This window comes from Gopherus evgoodei, chromosome 4 (assembly GCF_007399415.2).
Source record: "Gopherus evgoodei ecotype Sinaloan lineage chromosome 4, rGopEvg1_v1.p, whole genome shotgun sequence".
Lineage (NCBI taxonomy): Eukaryota > Metazoa > Chordata > Testudines > Testudinidae > Gopherus > Gopherus evgoodei.
This window is the reverse complement of record NC_044325.1, coordinates 142442477-142459906: the sequence shown is the minus strand read 5'-3', so window position 1 is coordinate 142459906 and position 17430 is coordinate 142442477. Positions and strand designations below refer to the sequence as shown.

The following is a 17430-nucleotide window of genomic DNA, read 5'->3' as shown; positions in this document are numbered from 1 at the left end:
TTGCAGCTTAGCCAGCCCCCTGGCAGGCAGGACAGATGCTGCCTCATCCCTGACGATCTGCAATGGAAGTGCCTAGTACCAAAAATTTCCACTGGAAAACCCTCGCACCCCTCCCCAGTGGCAGGGTCTACTGTTCACTGGTGGAGGCAGGTGGCCAGGTCTTTGCCATCGGAGGCTGCGACGACAATGGAGTCCCCATGAACTGCTTCGAGGTTTACTCCCCCGAAGCCAACCAGTGGAATTCTCTCCCTCCCATGCCCACGGCCCGGGCCGGAGTAGCCGTGGCCACTCTGGGCAAGCGGATCATGGTGATAGGAGGGGTCGGGATGAACCAGACGCCCTTGAAGATAGTGGAGATGTATAACATAGATGATGGCAAGTGGAAGAAGAGGAATTCCTTGAGGGAAGCTTCGATGGGCATCTCCGTGACGGTAAAAGGCAAGGAGAATTTGTTTCCTAGGCAGTGCGTGGGGAGTGGCACTACAGAGAGAAAGGGTGGAGGGTAGGGTGTGAGTTCAACTTATGCATCTAGACGAACAGCTTTCAGAGACTCTTGAGGCAGTGGGGGGCTTTGAACGGGGGTAAAGAAGCAATCCTCCTTCCCAAACTCTGCACTGAGAACTTGAGATGAGCCTTATCTCAGGTTGGAGAAGTTGAGTCAGCTAGACCCCTCCTCCTTGCAATGTCCAAACGAGGCAGGACTGGACCAGAACCACTGTAAAGAGGACTTTTCACTGAGGCTGCTGAAACCCTGTGGTTCCCTCTGGCTCTCCAGCTCTTCCTGTGGTTGGTGAGCACTCTTATGGCCAGGATTATTTTAGACCGGCAAAGCTGCATTGCTGGAATCCAAACTTTCCCAATGTTGGGTGACTTTTGGATCCCAGGTTTTGGCTTGGGCCCCACTCTAGTTCTGCAGGATTTTTGTAAGGCAGAGATGCCAATAGGGGGTGTTAGAGATGTAGGGTCCAGTTCTGCTCTCAGTTACACAAGTTTCAATCCCGGATTGAATGGAGAGCAGAATTTGGTCCTTGGAATGGTCCCATTTACGTGTGTTTCCAAGCCCTTATAGCCTGATTGTCAGAGATGCTGGAAACCTAAAGTTCCCATTCGTGTCAGTGGGAGTGATGAGCACTTAGCACCTCTGCAAAGCAAGCTATGAGGATCATAAAATGGGTCAGAATCTGTGAGCAGAGACAATTACAGTGACTTTCCCTGAAAGGCTACAAATAGGAACAAAGAGTTCTCGGTTGGCACTTATTTCCAAGGGCTGCACAGCTGAGATGGGAGGCTCCTTATCTCTCTCCCATTTGGGCCATAGGATGGGTGGGATCCACCACTTTATCCAGTTTGGCACTTGTACCACTGCCCTCTGGAGAAACAGACAATGGAGCTGCCAATTCTACCGTAGCCATAATGAATTACTAAGTAGACAGGTGAAATCATTCTGCCTCCTTGTGACCTGATTTCATTAGAAATGGGAAAAGCCTTGAGCTTTCCCCGGCCCACCCCAGCTCAACAGCCTTCCAGAATTCTTCCAGGGACAGAGCTGCAGCTGACGTGGGGTGCCTCGGGGTGGGGCGTGTTCAGGGCTTCTCCAGTTGGGAAGGCTAGTGGCCCCGGCTGAGGGAGAGGTGCAGGGGGCCCATTCATTGATCTGCCCTGGGGCCCAGAATTGCTGATGGTGGGTCTGCCGCCAGCAACACACTCACCCTGCACCACACTACATGGGCTCTTAGGGCCCCCTCTCCACCGGCCCCCCGCAGCACTGTGTGTGTGCTGCCCAGAGCCGGAGGTGGGGGAGGATGTGCCCCATCAGCTAGTGGCTTGATGGGTGAAGGGTCAGGGCCCGGGCGGGGGAGAGCTGCCATCATGTCACGTGTGCCTCCTTCCTCCGCAGACTGCAGCAGCCGTCTCAGCCCACCCCGCTCACTTATAGCCGGAGCGGTGGAGCGGTGCTGGTGGGCGCAGCATGAAAGGAGCCAGCCACTGGCCAGCAAGGGAGAACAGTACAGGAAGTGGCAGCCAGCCACTGCATAGGGATGCTCCGGGGATGGCGGGCGGGGGTGGTGGGTGGGGGCCGGTGGAGAGGCCCAGCCCCAAGCACTGGTGGAGCCGGATCTTCATGCTCTGAATATTGGTGGAACCCGGAAACCACAGGCCCATACGACTTACCGCCTGTGCCCGAGGCCCCATTGTGAACCCCCTGAACTTCACGGCCTGTTTAGGGAGAGTGTCAGTAGGTGCATTTTCCAACAGTCGATGCCCTCATCTTCCTTGGAGAGAGGGTGACAATTTGCCCCTGAAAAGGGCCAGGTTATGATACCCCTATGGGGCTGATCACAGAACAGGGGAATTTCGCAGCACCGGTAGGGATATCACAGCCGGATCCCAAAACTTGCACCCATGCAAATGAACCAAGTGCACAAGTGTAAATACGAGCACTGATGCTTCCCATTGCCCAATTCCCCCCACATCCAGTACTGTCATTAGAGGCACAAGGGCTCTAATTTGCACCACTGCCTGAACTCTGAGAGCAAAATGCAGGTACAAATTCTGTGGTGCAAGAAAAGGAGGTGTCTTTAGGTGAGCTCCAAACACTCCTCTCTCCTCTGCCTTTCATAATACTGTGACATTAAATGGACATACGGAAAATCCTTGTATCAGGGATCTGGCGTCCCTGTCCAGGCATCTTGCTTATCATTTCTAAACGGAGGCTTGGAATATTGATTTCCTTTGGAATGTGCTGCCATGTGATGAAAAGCCCCAGGCTGGGAGCTGTGTTCTCATGCAATGAGCCCGAAGGTCATTTAGCTTCCTGAGGTGCTCTGGATCATGAACGCCTCTTCTGCCTAATCGCCAGACAGCTTCTTTGGAAATTGTTGGTTGGTTTGTTCGTTTGTTTTTAGGTGGATTAAAAAGGATACCGTCAATATATTTAAAACAAAAAACCAGTTTACCATCATTGAGCCAGTTTCATCCCCGATGCAGGTCTGCTGGCTTTTTAAACAAAGATACACCAGGGATCAGTTTGGCCAGAAAAGCCTGGAACGTAAATCCTTCCTACAATATTTTGTCTAACTGGTTTGTTAGCATAAGGTTGTTCAGAAGTGCTCGGGGGGAGGGCACCTGTGCTGGTGTGTTGTTATAGGGTTGCTTGGGATTGCTGAGGGCTGCCTATACTGGTTTATTATTGTAGGGGTGCTCAGTAGTGCTCTGCTCTGCATACTCTGGGGGATTATTATAGGGATGCTCTTGTGGGCCATTGGGTTCTTGGGTTTCATTTCTGGAAATAAAGCCTGGAAGGTCAGTGTAAGAGAAATCCTGCCCCTCCCCCATGTTTGTATGTAAAGGATTCCATTGATGAGGACTGGATTTGTTGTTACCCAGAGGCAGATGTGGGTGACGGGGAGTCAGCTATGAAAAAATTGGTTCTGTGCCTTATGTGTGTCCTGGCTCTGACACCATGGCTTGGGTCACAGGACTAAACATCCTTTGCCTGCTTTGAGGCAGTTCAGACGCCCTTTCTAAGTATGGGCTGGAGACCACTGTGTTGACTCTTCTGTAATTTGAGTGCACCATCTGTTTCTATGACCTCATCTTCTCTTCCAGGGAGCAATAGCCAGGTACTTGCATCCCAGCCAGAGTGAAACAACACAGCCTGCTCCTCCACAGCACCTTTCGCACCCTGCCCCCTCAGGGGCTAAACAGCTCCAAAGGGAAACAATCCCCCCACCTTAACCCCTGTGACGCAGGCCAGGGCAGTGGGGCATCCGCTGGGTACAGGGAACACCCAGGCTGAGTAGCAGGAGGGGCTATGGCTGAGCTCCAAATGGGAATCCCAAGGCTGGAATAGCAGGGAGTGCTGCAAGTCAGGATAAAGGGCAGCGGCAGGGCTGTGTGAGCGCTCAGGCATGTATCTGGCACTAGCCAGGGATCTTAGTCCTTACTGTCATGAGCCCCATTTCCCTTCACAGAAGGGAGGTCTAGGCATGCTTAATTCTGTTTCTGTGCAGAGGGCTGAACTAGATGATCTCTCGAGATCCCTCCCAGTCCTGCATTTCTATAGCAAAAGCAGAGAGCCCCTGTGTTACCAGGCTTTTCCCTCCCCCCATGACCCTCTGGCATTATTTCCCTATTCCCCCACCATTTATTTGCAGGTCTTTTTCAAGAGCTTATTGGTATCTGGTGGGCACAGGCATACGCCCTCCTACATTAATGCCAGGGCTGGTACAGTAATGCAGCTCTGCAATATGGACATGGGGTAGCTGAGAGCAACTCTTTCTCCCTGACTGGCTTCTTAAACATGCTTCCTCTATGCCACCAGTTCTCCCCCCCTACCATATGCTTTATTGGGCTTGTAGGGGTCTGTCCACACTGCAGTTGGCAGCGAGCTTCCCAGGCCAGGCAGGTAGACTTGTGCTAGCGTGCCAAAAATAGTAATGTGGATGTTCTGGCTCTGGTGCAAGCTCAGGGTCTTAAGCCGACCTGACCACCTCAGGAGCCCAAGCTTCAGCCCGAGCAGAACACCCACATGGTTATTTTTCACAGGCTAGCTCGAGCCCCACTAGCAGGAGTCCACCTGGGCTGGGGGGCTCACTCCCAGCTGCAGTGTAGACATCACCAAAGACTCTGAGATTCAGGCTTGTGAGTTGCTGGGATCGAGGCTGATCGACACAGGATTGGCTCCGTGGAAAGCAGATGCCCCTGTCTGCAGTCACTGTTTGGTGGCCCAAAATAAACCAGACAGGATGGCAAAAGCAGACTGGGTGAGACAATCCAACAAACCCCACCCCATGGGTGAAGCTGCTTTTCCAGTTCAGAGCACAAAGGTGCTTTATTTGCTGTCGTGCTTAAATATTTGTCTAGGTGCACTGGGAGGGGAATAAAGAAGGTGGATTCATATTCATTCCATTGTCACAAAAGGGAAGTGAGCCTCTTTGGCAACTGCTTCTGGTTTGTTAATCCTTTCCCTGTCCAGGACAAGTGCCATGGTGCACTGGAATGGGCCTGGCAGTAGAATACTTACTGGTCTGAGTTATTGCAAAGATTTACATGACACAGTGGGCACTGCATGAAAACTGAGAGAGTGGCTCCCAAATATCCTTTGTGTCAAGTGACAGTGTTCACTTTAGGCCCAAAGTTAGCTGTGCTCCGGGCAAATACGTCCTCTCACTTGTAGGGATGTAAATCTATCTCAGCACAGATCAATGGCTCTGAGGTTCTAGAGAGTGCTGTTTACACAGAAGGAAGAGCGGCACTGCGGGGTAGCGGATAGGGCACTGAACTGGGGCTCAAAAGAATCTCCATTACCTATTAGCAGTACAAGGGCTATGACATAGAGTTCAGCAGTTCTGATTCCGTCCAGTAGAGGCCAGTGCAATGTGCCCAAGCATGCACAAACATGCACCTGCATGTTCACACGCATGCAATGCATGCATTTTTGCACCCTGGAGATTTCCTTTAGGACAAGTGTCTTTTTCATTGTCCCAGGAAATAATTAGGATCTGGATGCATTCCTGAGCTCTTGTGACCTCTGCTTCTCTGCCCTCTGCAGACTACAGAGTCTATGCAGCTGGCGGGATGGGACTGGACCTGCGGCCTCACAACTACATGCAGCACTACGACATGCTCAAGGACATCTGGGTGTCGCTTGCGACCATGCCCACACCCAGGTACGCCGCCACCTCCTTCCTGCGGGGCACCAAGATCTACGTGCTCGGTAAGGATGGGCCTTGGCTGCCCCCTTCCTTGTTCTTCTGTAGGGATCTGCTGGACAATAGCTCCTCCAATCCATGTGCTCCTGTGAATGCTGAGGGTGAGAGAATTCCTAGAACAGACCCAGACTGACCTAAACCCTCATAGGAGGTTCTGAAAGCTGCTTCCCTCCACCCCGCAAGTGGTGATTTTAATGCATCCCATGGGTTTAGCCACCATTAGAAATACCAGGCCTGCTCTTGCATCTCCTGAAGTCAGTGGGAATTTGGCCATTGGCACCAGCAGGTTCAGGGTTGGGTCTGTTATGAACGAGATAAGTTGCCCACTCAAGTTGCAGATGAGAGACACCTGCACAAGCACTTAGCATTTAATAACCATAAAAATGCTCTGTATCTATACAGAGACAGTTTACATTTTCAAAGCACTGTACAGACATAAAGGTCTGATCCTGAATGACAAAACCCCACTGATGTCAGGATGTCATTGTCCCTTTGTGGGGAGTAAGTATCATTATCCTCCTCTTATAGATGGGGAAACTGAGGCAGAGGTACAGCACTACTTGCTTAAGGTCACACAGCAAATCAATGGCAAAGCTTGGATCAAAACCAAGGAGCTGTGACTACACTCAAATCCCTACACAATGCTGCCTCTCTTAAGGCTGCTACAGAAAAGAACCTTTAATGCATTTGAAGTTTACCCACTTCTAATGAACACACAGTGTGCAAGGCTCTGCTGCAAGTGCACATTTCCAGTCTTCAAAGACATGCCGAGCACCTGAATGGGAAATAGATGTATTCATTTGCATCTGATTTATAAAAATAATAATATGGCATCTTTTGCCATTAAGTACTAGCTGCCTAGGCCATTCTGGTCTGTCATTTTGAGTTCTTGGCCATGTTATGGGTGGCACCAGTGCTGAACCCAATCTGAATTGCAAAAGCTTCTGAGCTGGTGGTACCCATCTTGCTGTGAACTAGTCTTGATTACACTGGCACATATTTAAATACCTTTCAGTGCTAGCTATCCAGTGTTGCTCTAAGTGCAGAACATGAAGTGCATGGTGCATAAAAAGGACATGTTTTCATTGCGTGAAATAGAAGCTGGGAAAAGTCTAGTTCTATTTAGTTTCAGGTTCAGGCTGTTGAATTCAAACGAATATTTTAATATTTCTTTTTTTAAAAAGTCCTTCACAGTGTTACTAATGGCACTTCTAGACTGTTATAAAGGAGAGAATTTAAAGCATGAACCAGTGTTCTCAACTCTAGTAATTTTATTATAAGTCTTGGGATATTTGATGTTTTTTCTTAAAGCCCCAGCTCCTAGAATCATGTGATTATTTAAGTCTCTGAGCTTTTATTTTTGGTTTTAAAAAAAAAACAAAAACAAACTACCTTTCCAGAACACATGATTGCAGAGAAGAGCTTGTAAACATAAATCCTAAAGACTAAGGAGGAAAATAAAAAGACCACAACATTTATTATTAAAAAAAAATCTCAGTCTTTGTCACATTCTCAGGACTTTTGATGGCCCAACTCATCATTTCAGAGGGGTTGCAGCTGGCAGTGCTGAACCACCATCAGTTACACATTCCTACTGTTTGTTTCCTTTTTTGCACTTCACTCTCCTTAGGTTGCGTTTACATTTGAACTGGGAGCTGTGATTCCCAGCTTGCATAGACATGCCTGCGCCAGTATAGCCAGAGCAGCATGGACGGCGGTTGGGGCTACTGCCCAAGTATGTACCCAGGCGTCCGAGTGGGTACATGTTCGGGTGCCTAGTCCAAACCACCACCTGTGCTACACTGGCGACACCGCTATTTTTAGCATGCCAGCTTGAACAAACCTATACAGCTGGGAATCACACCTCCCAACTCCCATGTAAACTGTTCATAGTCTGTTTAATTTTCAGGTCCTTTTGCACTAGTTCAGTGCTGTGGCTTTTGGGTTCTTGCCCCTACAAAGGAATGCTAAATTCAGAATCTGTCAAGAAGGAGGGACACAGAAGATCACCCCAGTGTTCCCTGTAGCCTGGTGTTCTGTTTCCAGCAGAAACGAGCACCACAGTATTAACCATTATGATGATTTTGAATGGAAGTTGGTACCCAACCCAGTTAGGCAGCTGGTGTGCTTGAGGACGCTGTCGATCAGCTACGAGTATTGTGCCATTGTTTCCTAGTGCTCCCCCATCTCTGTCTGTATCCACCTGTTGTCTCTTGTCTTATACTTGGATTGTAAGCTCTTTGGGGCAGGGACCATTTCTCTGGTCTGTGTTTGTACCGCATCTAGCACAACAGGATCCTTTTCCATGCCTGGGGTTCCTAGGTGCTCCCACAATGCAAATAATTAATCATCACTATTAGGCTGTTCTGAAAATCCCAGCCACTGGCTTTTGTACATCCCTATCCCACCATTTCCCTCCTGAAAGCCTCAAATGTTGTCTTCCCACTTCCTGTCGTTGACTTTTTCATCCTAGGGCGGACTTTCCCCTGCACCCCCCGGCTTCGTGGCAGTGACGTTTCCATGTGCTGTCATCCTAGAGCAGCTGGGCTCCATGATGTCTGTGCGGCAAGGAGTGCCACACACATCAAATCACATTTTTAACCTTGTTCAGGGAACTGAGTGATTCGTTTATTTATTGATTTTTAAAGGTTGCCTAGTGAGAATAAGTGCTGGTGAAATGTGCTGTACTGACAGCTCTGGAGGCTGATGGCCTCTGTTAAGCTACAGAGCTGACATGGACAAGCTTCCCCCATTCACTGTCCTGTGCCTCATCCCTGACCGGAAGGGATCGCCCCAGGGGTAAAAGGAGAGTTTAATCTCTATGGCCCAGTCAACCCCTGCCAACAACTGGGACAGTGGCTTTAGATAGATGGTCAACTCCATTGGTAACTGGGCTTATTACCATTATTATTAATTGGTATTGCTGTAGAACCAAAGGTCCCTCTTAGGATCAGGGGTCCATTGTGCTAGGTGTTGTACACACACCTAGGAAGAGACAGTCCCTGCCCCCAAAGAGCTTCCAGTTAAAGAAAATGGTCAGAAAATGAGATTTCTTTCCTTTTCCACTCTATACGCTGGCCTCCATGGTAAGACCACATCTCCCATGATGCACCACAGTTTCCCCTCTGTTAGAGGTGTCCCTGGCTGTGGTGCATCATAGGAGATGTAGTCCAACCAGGGAGCTTAGCCTATAGAGGAGAATGGGAGCATGAGGCACCTGAACTACAACTCCCATGAGGCACTGCAGCAACATTTCAGATTACAAATATTTTGGGTGTTTGGTTTTTCGATGAAAAAAAATCGAAATTTTCCACAGAAAGCTGATACTTTTCCTGATATTTTTCATTTAGTTGAAAACCCAATTTTCCATTGAAAAATCGTTTGGATGGAAAGTTTCTGATCAGCCTTGCTTGCAATCTAATTTAAGACTAAGATGCATCCAGTGAAGGAAACGCAGTGGATCTAATTTACCTCGATTTCAGTAAGGCATTTGATACGGTTCCACATGGGGAATTATTAGTTAAATTGGAAAAGATGGGGATCAATATGAAAATTGAAAGGTGGATAGGGAACTGGTTAAAGGGGAGACTACAACGGGTCATACTGAAAGGGAAACTGTCAGGCTGGGAGGCGGTTACTGGTGGAGTTCCTCAGGGATCGGTTTTGGGACCAATCTTATTTAATCTTTTTATTACTGACCTTGGCACAAAAAGTGGGAACGTGCTAATAAATTTTGCAAATGACACAAAGCTGGGACATATTGCTAACACAGAGACAAACTGGGATATCATAGAGGAAGATCTGGATGACCTTGTAAACTGGAGTAATAGTAATAGGATGAAATTTAATAGTGAAAAATGCAATGTCACTGTGAATGGCTTGCCAACTACAAAACCAGTTTCTCCTCCCTTGGTTTTCACACCTCAACTGCTAGAACAGGGCCTCATCCTCCCTGATTGAACTAACCTCGTTATCTCAAGCTTGCTTGCATATATATACACCTGCTCCTGGAAATTTCCACTACATGCATCTGACGAAGTGGATATTCACCCACGAAAGCTCATGCTCCAAAACGTTTGTTAGTGTATAAGGTGCCACAGGATTCTTTGTCGCTTTTACAGATCCAGACTAACACGGCTACCCCTCTGATACAGTGCAAGGTCATGCATTTAGTGATTAATAACAAGAATTTTGGTTATAAATTGGGGACACATCAGCTGGAAGTAACAAAGGAGGAGAAGGACCTTGGAGTATTGGTTGATCACAGGATGACTATGAGCCACCAATGTGATATGGCCATTAAAAAAGTTAATGTGGTCTTGGGATGCATCAGGCAAGTATTTCCAGTAAAGATAAGGAGGTGTTAGTACCATTATACAAGGCACTGGTGAGACCTCATCTGGAATACTGTGTGCAGTTCTGGTCTCCCATGTTTAAGAAGGATGAATTCAAACTGGAACAGGTACAGAGAAGGGCTACTAGGATGTTCCAAAGAATGGAAAACCTGTCTTATGAAAGGAGACTGAAAGAGCTTGGCTTGTTTAGCCTAACTAAAAGAAGGCTGAGGAGAGATATGATTGCTCTTTATAACTATATCAGAGGGATAAATATCAGAGAGGGAGACGAATTTAAGCTTAGTTGGGATGGGATCTGAGTTACTATAGAGAATTCTTTCCTGGCTGCTGGCTGGTGAGTCTTGCCCACATGCTCAGGGTTTAGCTGATTGCCATATTTGGAGTCGGGAAGGAATTTTCCTCCAGGGCAGATTGGCAGAGGCCCTGGAGGTTTTTTCCTTCCTCTGCAGCCTGGGGCATGGGTCACTTGCTGGAGGATTCTCTGCACCTTGAGGTTTTTAAATCATGATTTGAGGACTTCAATAACTCAGACATAGGTTAGGGGTTTGTTACAGGAGTGGGTAGGTGAGATTCTGTGGCCTGCATTGCGCAGGAGATCAGACTAGATGATCATAATGGTCCCTTCTGACCTTAAAGTCTATGAGTCTATGAGTGTGGCAGATGAAAGCAGAGGAGGGAAGATAAGGGAAATAATAATAAGGTGGTTACCTAAGTTCCGTCGTATGGTTCTGTATTGTCTGAAACCCACCTCACTCATTTCAACTACCAGGTAAGTTACTCCCAGTCAGCCTATGCTTCTCCCAGAGCCTGGAGGCAGCTAACTGACAAACTGACCCTGCCCTGGGATGCTTCTGTCCCCATGTCTGTCCCAGGTGGGAGGCAGTCCAAATACGCCATCAATGCCTTCGAGGTCTTCGACACAGAGACCAGGTCGTGGACCAAGTTCCCCAGCATCCCCAGCAAAAGGGCCTTCTCCAGCTTCGTGCCCACGGAGAACAACCTCTTCAGTCTCGGGGGGCTGCGTCAGGGCAGGCTGTACCGGCAGCCCAAGTTCATGAAGACTGTGGATGTGTTTGACATTGAGCAAGGTGGGTGCCCGTCAGGTTCAGTGCTTGCAGATGAGGAGTGTGCGTGATATGAAGGGCAATATCTTTTAAGTCAGCCAGGGTCTAAAGACACACAGCTAGAGCGATACATAGGTGGGCTGAGAGGGATCTGCAGCTCCCATCAGCTTTGTTGAGGGTTGAAGCACGCTGTCTTCTGCAGGATTGACTGCGGCTCACTTGCACCCAGCTCTGCAGAAGGAATGCCATCAACAGTGAAAAAGCAAACTAGTCATGCAGCCTGCGGGTGGCAAATTCACTGTCCAGGCAGCTGACTCTAATACCAAACTCTCTCCTGGACGCTGCCCTGAGAGACCCTGGCCAGCTGTGACATAGGCTTATACAAGTCAGGGCAATGCCAGGCAAACAGGCTTTATGGAGGTAGAGAGGCCAGCGGGGTTTTGTTTCGCTGTGCTGCACCTGTTTGTACACAGGTAAGATCTGCATGGAGCACATTGATTCTGAGCTGTTCTCCCTTCAGTAAGGAATACCAAGCAGGGCTTTAGTTTCCCCTGGCTTGCTGGTGTGTCTGGGCTAGCGTGAAATGCAGGAGTTTTGCTTGGCGAGGGAGGGGATGTTCATGCCAATTTTCTGCAGATGGGCACAGGCTGTAAAATCTGAATCCAGATTTTCCAGCAGCCCACAGTTTGGATCCAGGTTTTGCTTCTGCCTGTTGCAAAATCGGTATCCTCTTCTGAGCTCAGATTTCAAACACCCAATGCCTGGCTGGGATTTTGGCTCAGGTCCATCTCTAACTTCACCCCGTGTGAAGTTAGTATCCCTCCCAGTGACTTTTGACTCTGTTTGCGTCTGGGGTTCAAACAGAACCAAAGGTTCTGAGCAAAACTCCCCGACAAACCACTGAGTTTCACCAGGAGTGTGGTGAACCGCTGAGTTTAGCACGATTTGTCTGTCTGTCCTTTCTCTCCTCAGGTGGCTGGATGAAGATGGATCGCTCCTCCTTCCTAAAGAAAAGGCGAGCGGACTTTGTTGCTGGTTACCTGAAAGGAAGAGTCATCGTGGCCGGGGGGCTAGGTGAGGAACAACTGGAGGTGAAGGGTAACCTTTCCAAAAGCACGAAAGTGACTTAGGAGCCTAAGCCCCATTTTCAGCAGTAACTTAAGCACTTCAGAGCCCAAATCCCATTAACTTCCAGTGAGCCTTAGGGAGATTTTCAAAGGCAGGTTGACTTTCAATGGTAGTTAGGTGTCTAACTGCCACGTGAAGCTATGAAAATCTCCCCATTAGTCTCTTGTGTCATTCAGGCACTTTGGGAAATCTCACCTGAATTGGGAAAGACTTTCATAGGTCCCTATTGATTTTGAGTGGCTTCATTTTTGGCTGCCCAGCACGGGATCCTGGAAGGGGCCTGATTTTTCTGTTGAGAACCTGCCTTCTGAAAATGAAGCCTCTTTGGGGTATCTTAAGTTGGGCACCCAAAAACGGAGCTGTCCGAAATCACTAGTCATTTATGAAAATCGAGGCTGAAATCTTCTTCTGTCTCATGCGATGCTTGTGAGGTACAAATCTCTTTTCCAGCCCTCCCCCGAGTTCTGGGTAACGCGTTACCTGCAAGCTTCCACTCCCACTCGGAGATGCCTGTGCAAGACTTCACGAGATGCCGCACAAGTTCATATTGTCATTGCTGGGTGTTTGGGAGCAATCCTTCATGGCAGTTGTTTCTTCCTGGGTAGTTGTGAGGGATGGTGCAGGGGGTTCACTGCATGGCGCCTTCTAGCTGCCAGCTGCAGCCTTAACAAGAATACAGAGCGGCAACTCCACCCCAGGCCAGACTAGGGCTGGAAGGGCATCGTGGGTCCTGAGGAGCCAATGTGGCACAGCTGCTGTTGTAGGGTAAGGGTGCCGCTGGATGCAGCTGGAGACTAGAGGTCATCAACCATTTTGGACAGCAGGGAGCAGACTAGTCGCTATAAGCTGCAGCTTGCAGCAGGCCCTGGTTTCTGCATCCTGCAATACTTGAAAAGAAAGAAATTATTCAATGCAAGTTCTTGTTGCCTCCCTTCCTGTACCTCAGTTTCCCCCAGTGGGGCTAATGGTACTGGTCTCCTTTGTAAAATTATGCTTTGAGATACACAGCTGAAAAGCGCTACATAAGAGCTAGGTGTTATTTTTATTTACATGATTAACACAAAGAACAGAATGAGCAAGACTGGAAGCAGGAGCGTGAGCAGGAGCTGGCAGGTATCACCTTGGGTTCCCCATGACCACCCAGAGAAGTCTTTGTTCTATGTAGCAGAGAAGACATCCCAAGCATCCTCAGAGGGGAGGGGGGGAAAGAGAGAGAATCATAGAATATCAGGGTTGGAAGGGACCTCAGGAGGTCATCTAGTCCAACCCCCTGCTTGAAGCAGGACCAAATGAGGCCATTTCTGCTTTTGGATCACTGCCCCAAAGTGGTGATTTCTTTTCTGCTCAAATCTGATTCTCCCCTCCCTCCATTATTTTTATATATTTATCCTGTCTCCACAACACTTTTGCTCTTCCTCCCTTCCCTCTCCCCCCACCCCCGCCACCCCACTTTGGCTCTTTCAGGGAACCAGCCAACGGTCCTGGAGTCAGCTGAAGCCTTCCACCCAGGGAAGAACAAGTGGGAGAGCCTGCCATCCATGCCAACCCCCCGCTGCACCTGCTCCAGCATCGTGGTGAAGAACTGCCTGCTGGCTGTTGGCGGAGTGAACCAGGGCTTGAGTGATGCAGTGGAGGCACTGTGCGTCTCTGACTCCTAGCCAGCCCCTTTCCAATTCCCACCCCCTGGCAGGTCCAGCTCTGAGGTCCTGGGAAAGCAGCAGTGGCGGTGATGCTGTCAGGATCAGCCTCGCGTAGTTTGCACCCTGCTCTCAACTGTTGCACCTCTAGCTGCCTTCACAGAATGCCCCGGGGAAGGTAGCCAGTGCCCAACCCTTGTGCGCACACCTCTGAAGCCAACAGTGCTCTGAAGCTGTTGGCCAGCAGTGGCTCCTGATTGTTTATTAGTCAGCCTCGGTACCCAGGGGCATCACCCCTTCATCTCTGCCCCCATCCAGGACCCCTCAGTCCTATGCCAGCCCCGAATTGCTGAAGAATGCACCAGCCTTGTACCGCAGTGTGGGAGATTGACCAGCCTAGGAGGAGCACTTTGGTTGGGGGGATCCACTCTGACCACCTCCAAAGGTCCAAGAAGGAGCTTGGCTGAGAAGAGCGCCCCATGGAGCCAGAACATTGTGTCCCCTGCCATTGGGAAAGGACCCTATAGATCAGGGTATGCCGGGGCTACGTCCTCATACTCTACTGTGCTTCTCTAACCATAGCTCAGAGCTGCAGCACTCACATGAAAACCCTGTGTAGCCAGACACACTGGTTAAAGAAACCCCATTGACTCTATTGTTTGGGTGGAACCAGCCTTCCTGTTCTAATATGACATTATGCTTGCCAAGCACCCAGGGTGCAAGACATCCCTCCCTGCACAGAATCCCTTGGCGAGCTACAGGGGAACTTCCTAATCATATAAGCTAGAATGGATGGTGAGCGCCATCAGCCAGAGAGAAGCCAGTCCAATGTCTGGATTGACAGCAACTTCATTGCCCATTAATTTGTAGACTTTGCCCATTGCTTGTGCCCAGAGCTGAAGCCAAGTGTTGCCAGCATTCCTGGGCGTGCTCTGACAGATGGAGGCATGCAGGGCTAGTTTGAGGATTGTTTGAAGCAAATGAATGACTCTGCATTTAGCATAGAACAGGCAGACCTGCCTTCACTCATTCTGACACAGAGACGGGGCTGAGCTGCAGCATTCAGATCCGGTACCAAGTCGGGATTTTAATGCCCATGATGCTCCGGGGTGCTCAGATCCAGGATTTCACTTTGGCTCACTTCACAGATAAAGGACCATTTGCAAAACCTGGAACCCAAGCTAACTTTGGATTTCCAACACCCCGAGAGATTAGGGGATGGCTTTGGACTCACCTCTATGTACACACATCCCATAGCGAAGCCAGAATGCCACAGCGGTCACTTCCTCTTCCTTGGTTTTGTTTAAATTTGTATCTGTGGTTTGTGGCCAAATGCTGTTTGATGGATGGGTTGCGATTCTTGCTCATAGCAGCAGCACAATTAAAACCTGTATTCGCTGAGCAAAGGCTCTCTGCAGTGAGAGATTCTGTAGATTCCTCCCTGCTACGAAGGGATCAAACTGGGGAGCTGCAAAGTTGGGGCAGCATGTACTAAAGGGAGAGGGAGCCAGCCTGGGAAATTCTTATTGTTGCTAGCAAGTGTACAGACTGACATCGAAGGCCCTGCACTAGGGCAGCCTTAATGCTGCTGCAGCCACCAGCCTCGCGGGCTTATTGTCTACATTTCTTAATAAAGTCATTCGCCTTGGAGGAAAGTGGGATTTACAGTTTGTGACGAGGCAAGTGCTCCTGTGACAGGCTCTGTCAATGAGAACAGAGCCAGGCTTTCCCTTGGCAGGCCGACATAGCTACCCATGCTAATCCCCTGGCCACACTGCACTGGGTAGAGCCATGGGACAAGCTGGCTGCTAGCAGGGAGCACTTCCCTGATCAGAACAGAGAAGGGGGGTTCATTTTCTCTGTGCTGTCACCATGTTCTAAAACTGTCCTTGTACTTCTCCCGGTGGCTGGCCTGCACGGTTCTCAGAAGGAAATCCCGGTCCATGCGGCTCAAGCTAAGTCATGTTTAAATGTGACTCCTACCAGCACAGAGCAATCACTGGGCCTGTGTGCAATAGGGGAAGTTGAGCACCGTTTTCTCGGCTGGTTGGTTATACCCATGGGTATGGAAGGGTGTTTCAGCCTTGCTGCTACTGCCCTGGCCTTCTGCTGCTTGGACTTGTAGCTACTTTGGGATCCTGGGATGAAAGGCCAGGTCGGAGTGCCGCCTGCCGCCCCTTGAAAAGGGCCTCCCCCAAAGGAGCCAGAGTGCCGCCCCTTGAAAAGGGCCGCCCCAAGCACATGCTTGGAATGCTGGTGCCTAGAGCCGGCCCTGCCTGGGGCATTTGTGCATCACAGGGCTGAGGATGGATGGGGCATTGTTGCCACGGCAGGGTGGGGTGGTTGGGGTACTGGTGCCACCGTAGGGCCAAGAAAGCCCAGGGAAATGGGGCCCTGAGGTAGTTTTTAGCACTTTGAAACAATCCATAAAGGTAGCTGCAATTAGCCAGAGGAGCGGAGACACAGGTGCTTGCAGAGTTCCTGGCACGCCAAGCCCAGTGCACCCAGCTCAGGACCACCTGGCTTAGCTGTCTCTTGGGCAGCGGGCCTGTTCACAGTGCTTTGCTGCTTAGCCTCCCACCCTGCGTGAGCTGCTTGTTCCTCTGCTGGGCTGCTCCCCTTCTCTGAGGGCAGAGGCCTGGCAGCAGGGTCGTAACCAGATTATGTTCCCACAACACTACAGGGAGCAGGGACAGAGCCAGCCCCAGCACCGAGCCATTGCTGATCAGCTGCTCGTCTTCCCATAACAGATGCTGTGTGAGATACAGGAGCTCTGCCTTCCCAAGGTAACTACACAATGGTCCTGCTATAACCCAGGGATCAAAAAGAACTCCAAGAGCATGTCTTGTACAGCCCCATCTTAGCCCAGTGCAGAACTGTTCCCTACTGGATAGAGTTATGTCCTGTGGGTCTGTGCATCACTGTCCTCTCCTGGATAGAGTCAGAACTGCTCAGCTGTGTGTCATAGGCCCTATACTGTTAGCAGATAATGGGAATTCCCAAATGGCAGGGACTTGAGCTCTAAGCCATGAGCACCTAAATTCTATCCCTGCAGCTGCAGTAAAGTTCCCAGTGTGTGGACCAGTGACAGCGGGGAAATCTTTGTTGTTACAACATTGTAATTTTTGAACAACTTTATAAATCTCATTTACATATTTTTGTTAACAAAAATTAAAAAATCACAGAAAACTTCAAACAAACTGGAAAAAAATCCTTTTTAAACTGTTGCACAAAATATACTTTTCACTTGCCCAGCAGCCCAGCACACCAGCTACCAGGCTGTGTCGGATGCTAGCAGCTCCGAGCAGAATGAGGGGATGCAGGACATTGCTGGGAACACTAGAGGGCACTTAATGAGACAAGGAAGGGAGAAAGAGGGTGTAAAATCCAGCGGCTGCCACCTTGCAGTTGTTCGCACCTATGTAAAGTGGGAGGGTGATGTGACCGGATCTCAGTGGCTGTGCTTTCTGCCTGGAGAAGTGGGCCCATCACAACGAGATGTTGGCATTTTGCGAGTCAGCGCCAATAATCC

The 17430-nt window shown here is 49.5% G+C and overlaps 1 protein-coding gene across 5 annotated transcripts in view; it reads left to right on the top strand.

Moving 5' to 3' along the window:
• The window catches only part of KLHDC8A (kelch domain containing 8A), a 41322-nt gene extending 25761 nt beyond the window's left edge, over positions 1-15561 (top strand). For all 5 annotated transcript variants that reach the window (XM_030561573.1, XM_030561574.1, XM_030561571.1 and 2 more), the window contains 5 exons: positions 7-438; positions 5555-5719; positions 10942-11157; positions 12106-12207; positions 13726-15561. In XM_030561573.1, coding sequence (XP_030417433.1) covers positions 63-438; positions 5555-5719; positions 10942-11157; positions 12106-12207; positions 13726-13919 — 1053 coding nt within the window. In that variant the 5' untranslated portion in view covers positions 7-62 and the 3' untranslated portion in view covers positions 13920-15561. The remainder of the gene's footprint in view (positions 1-6; positions 439-5554; positions 5720-10941; positions 11158-12105; positions 12208-13725) is intronic.
• Positions 15562-17430: the final 1869 nt, after the last annotated feature.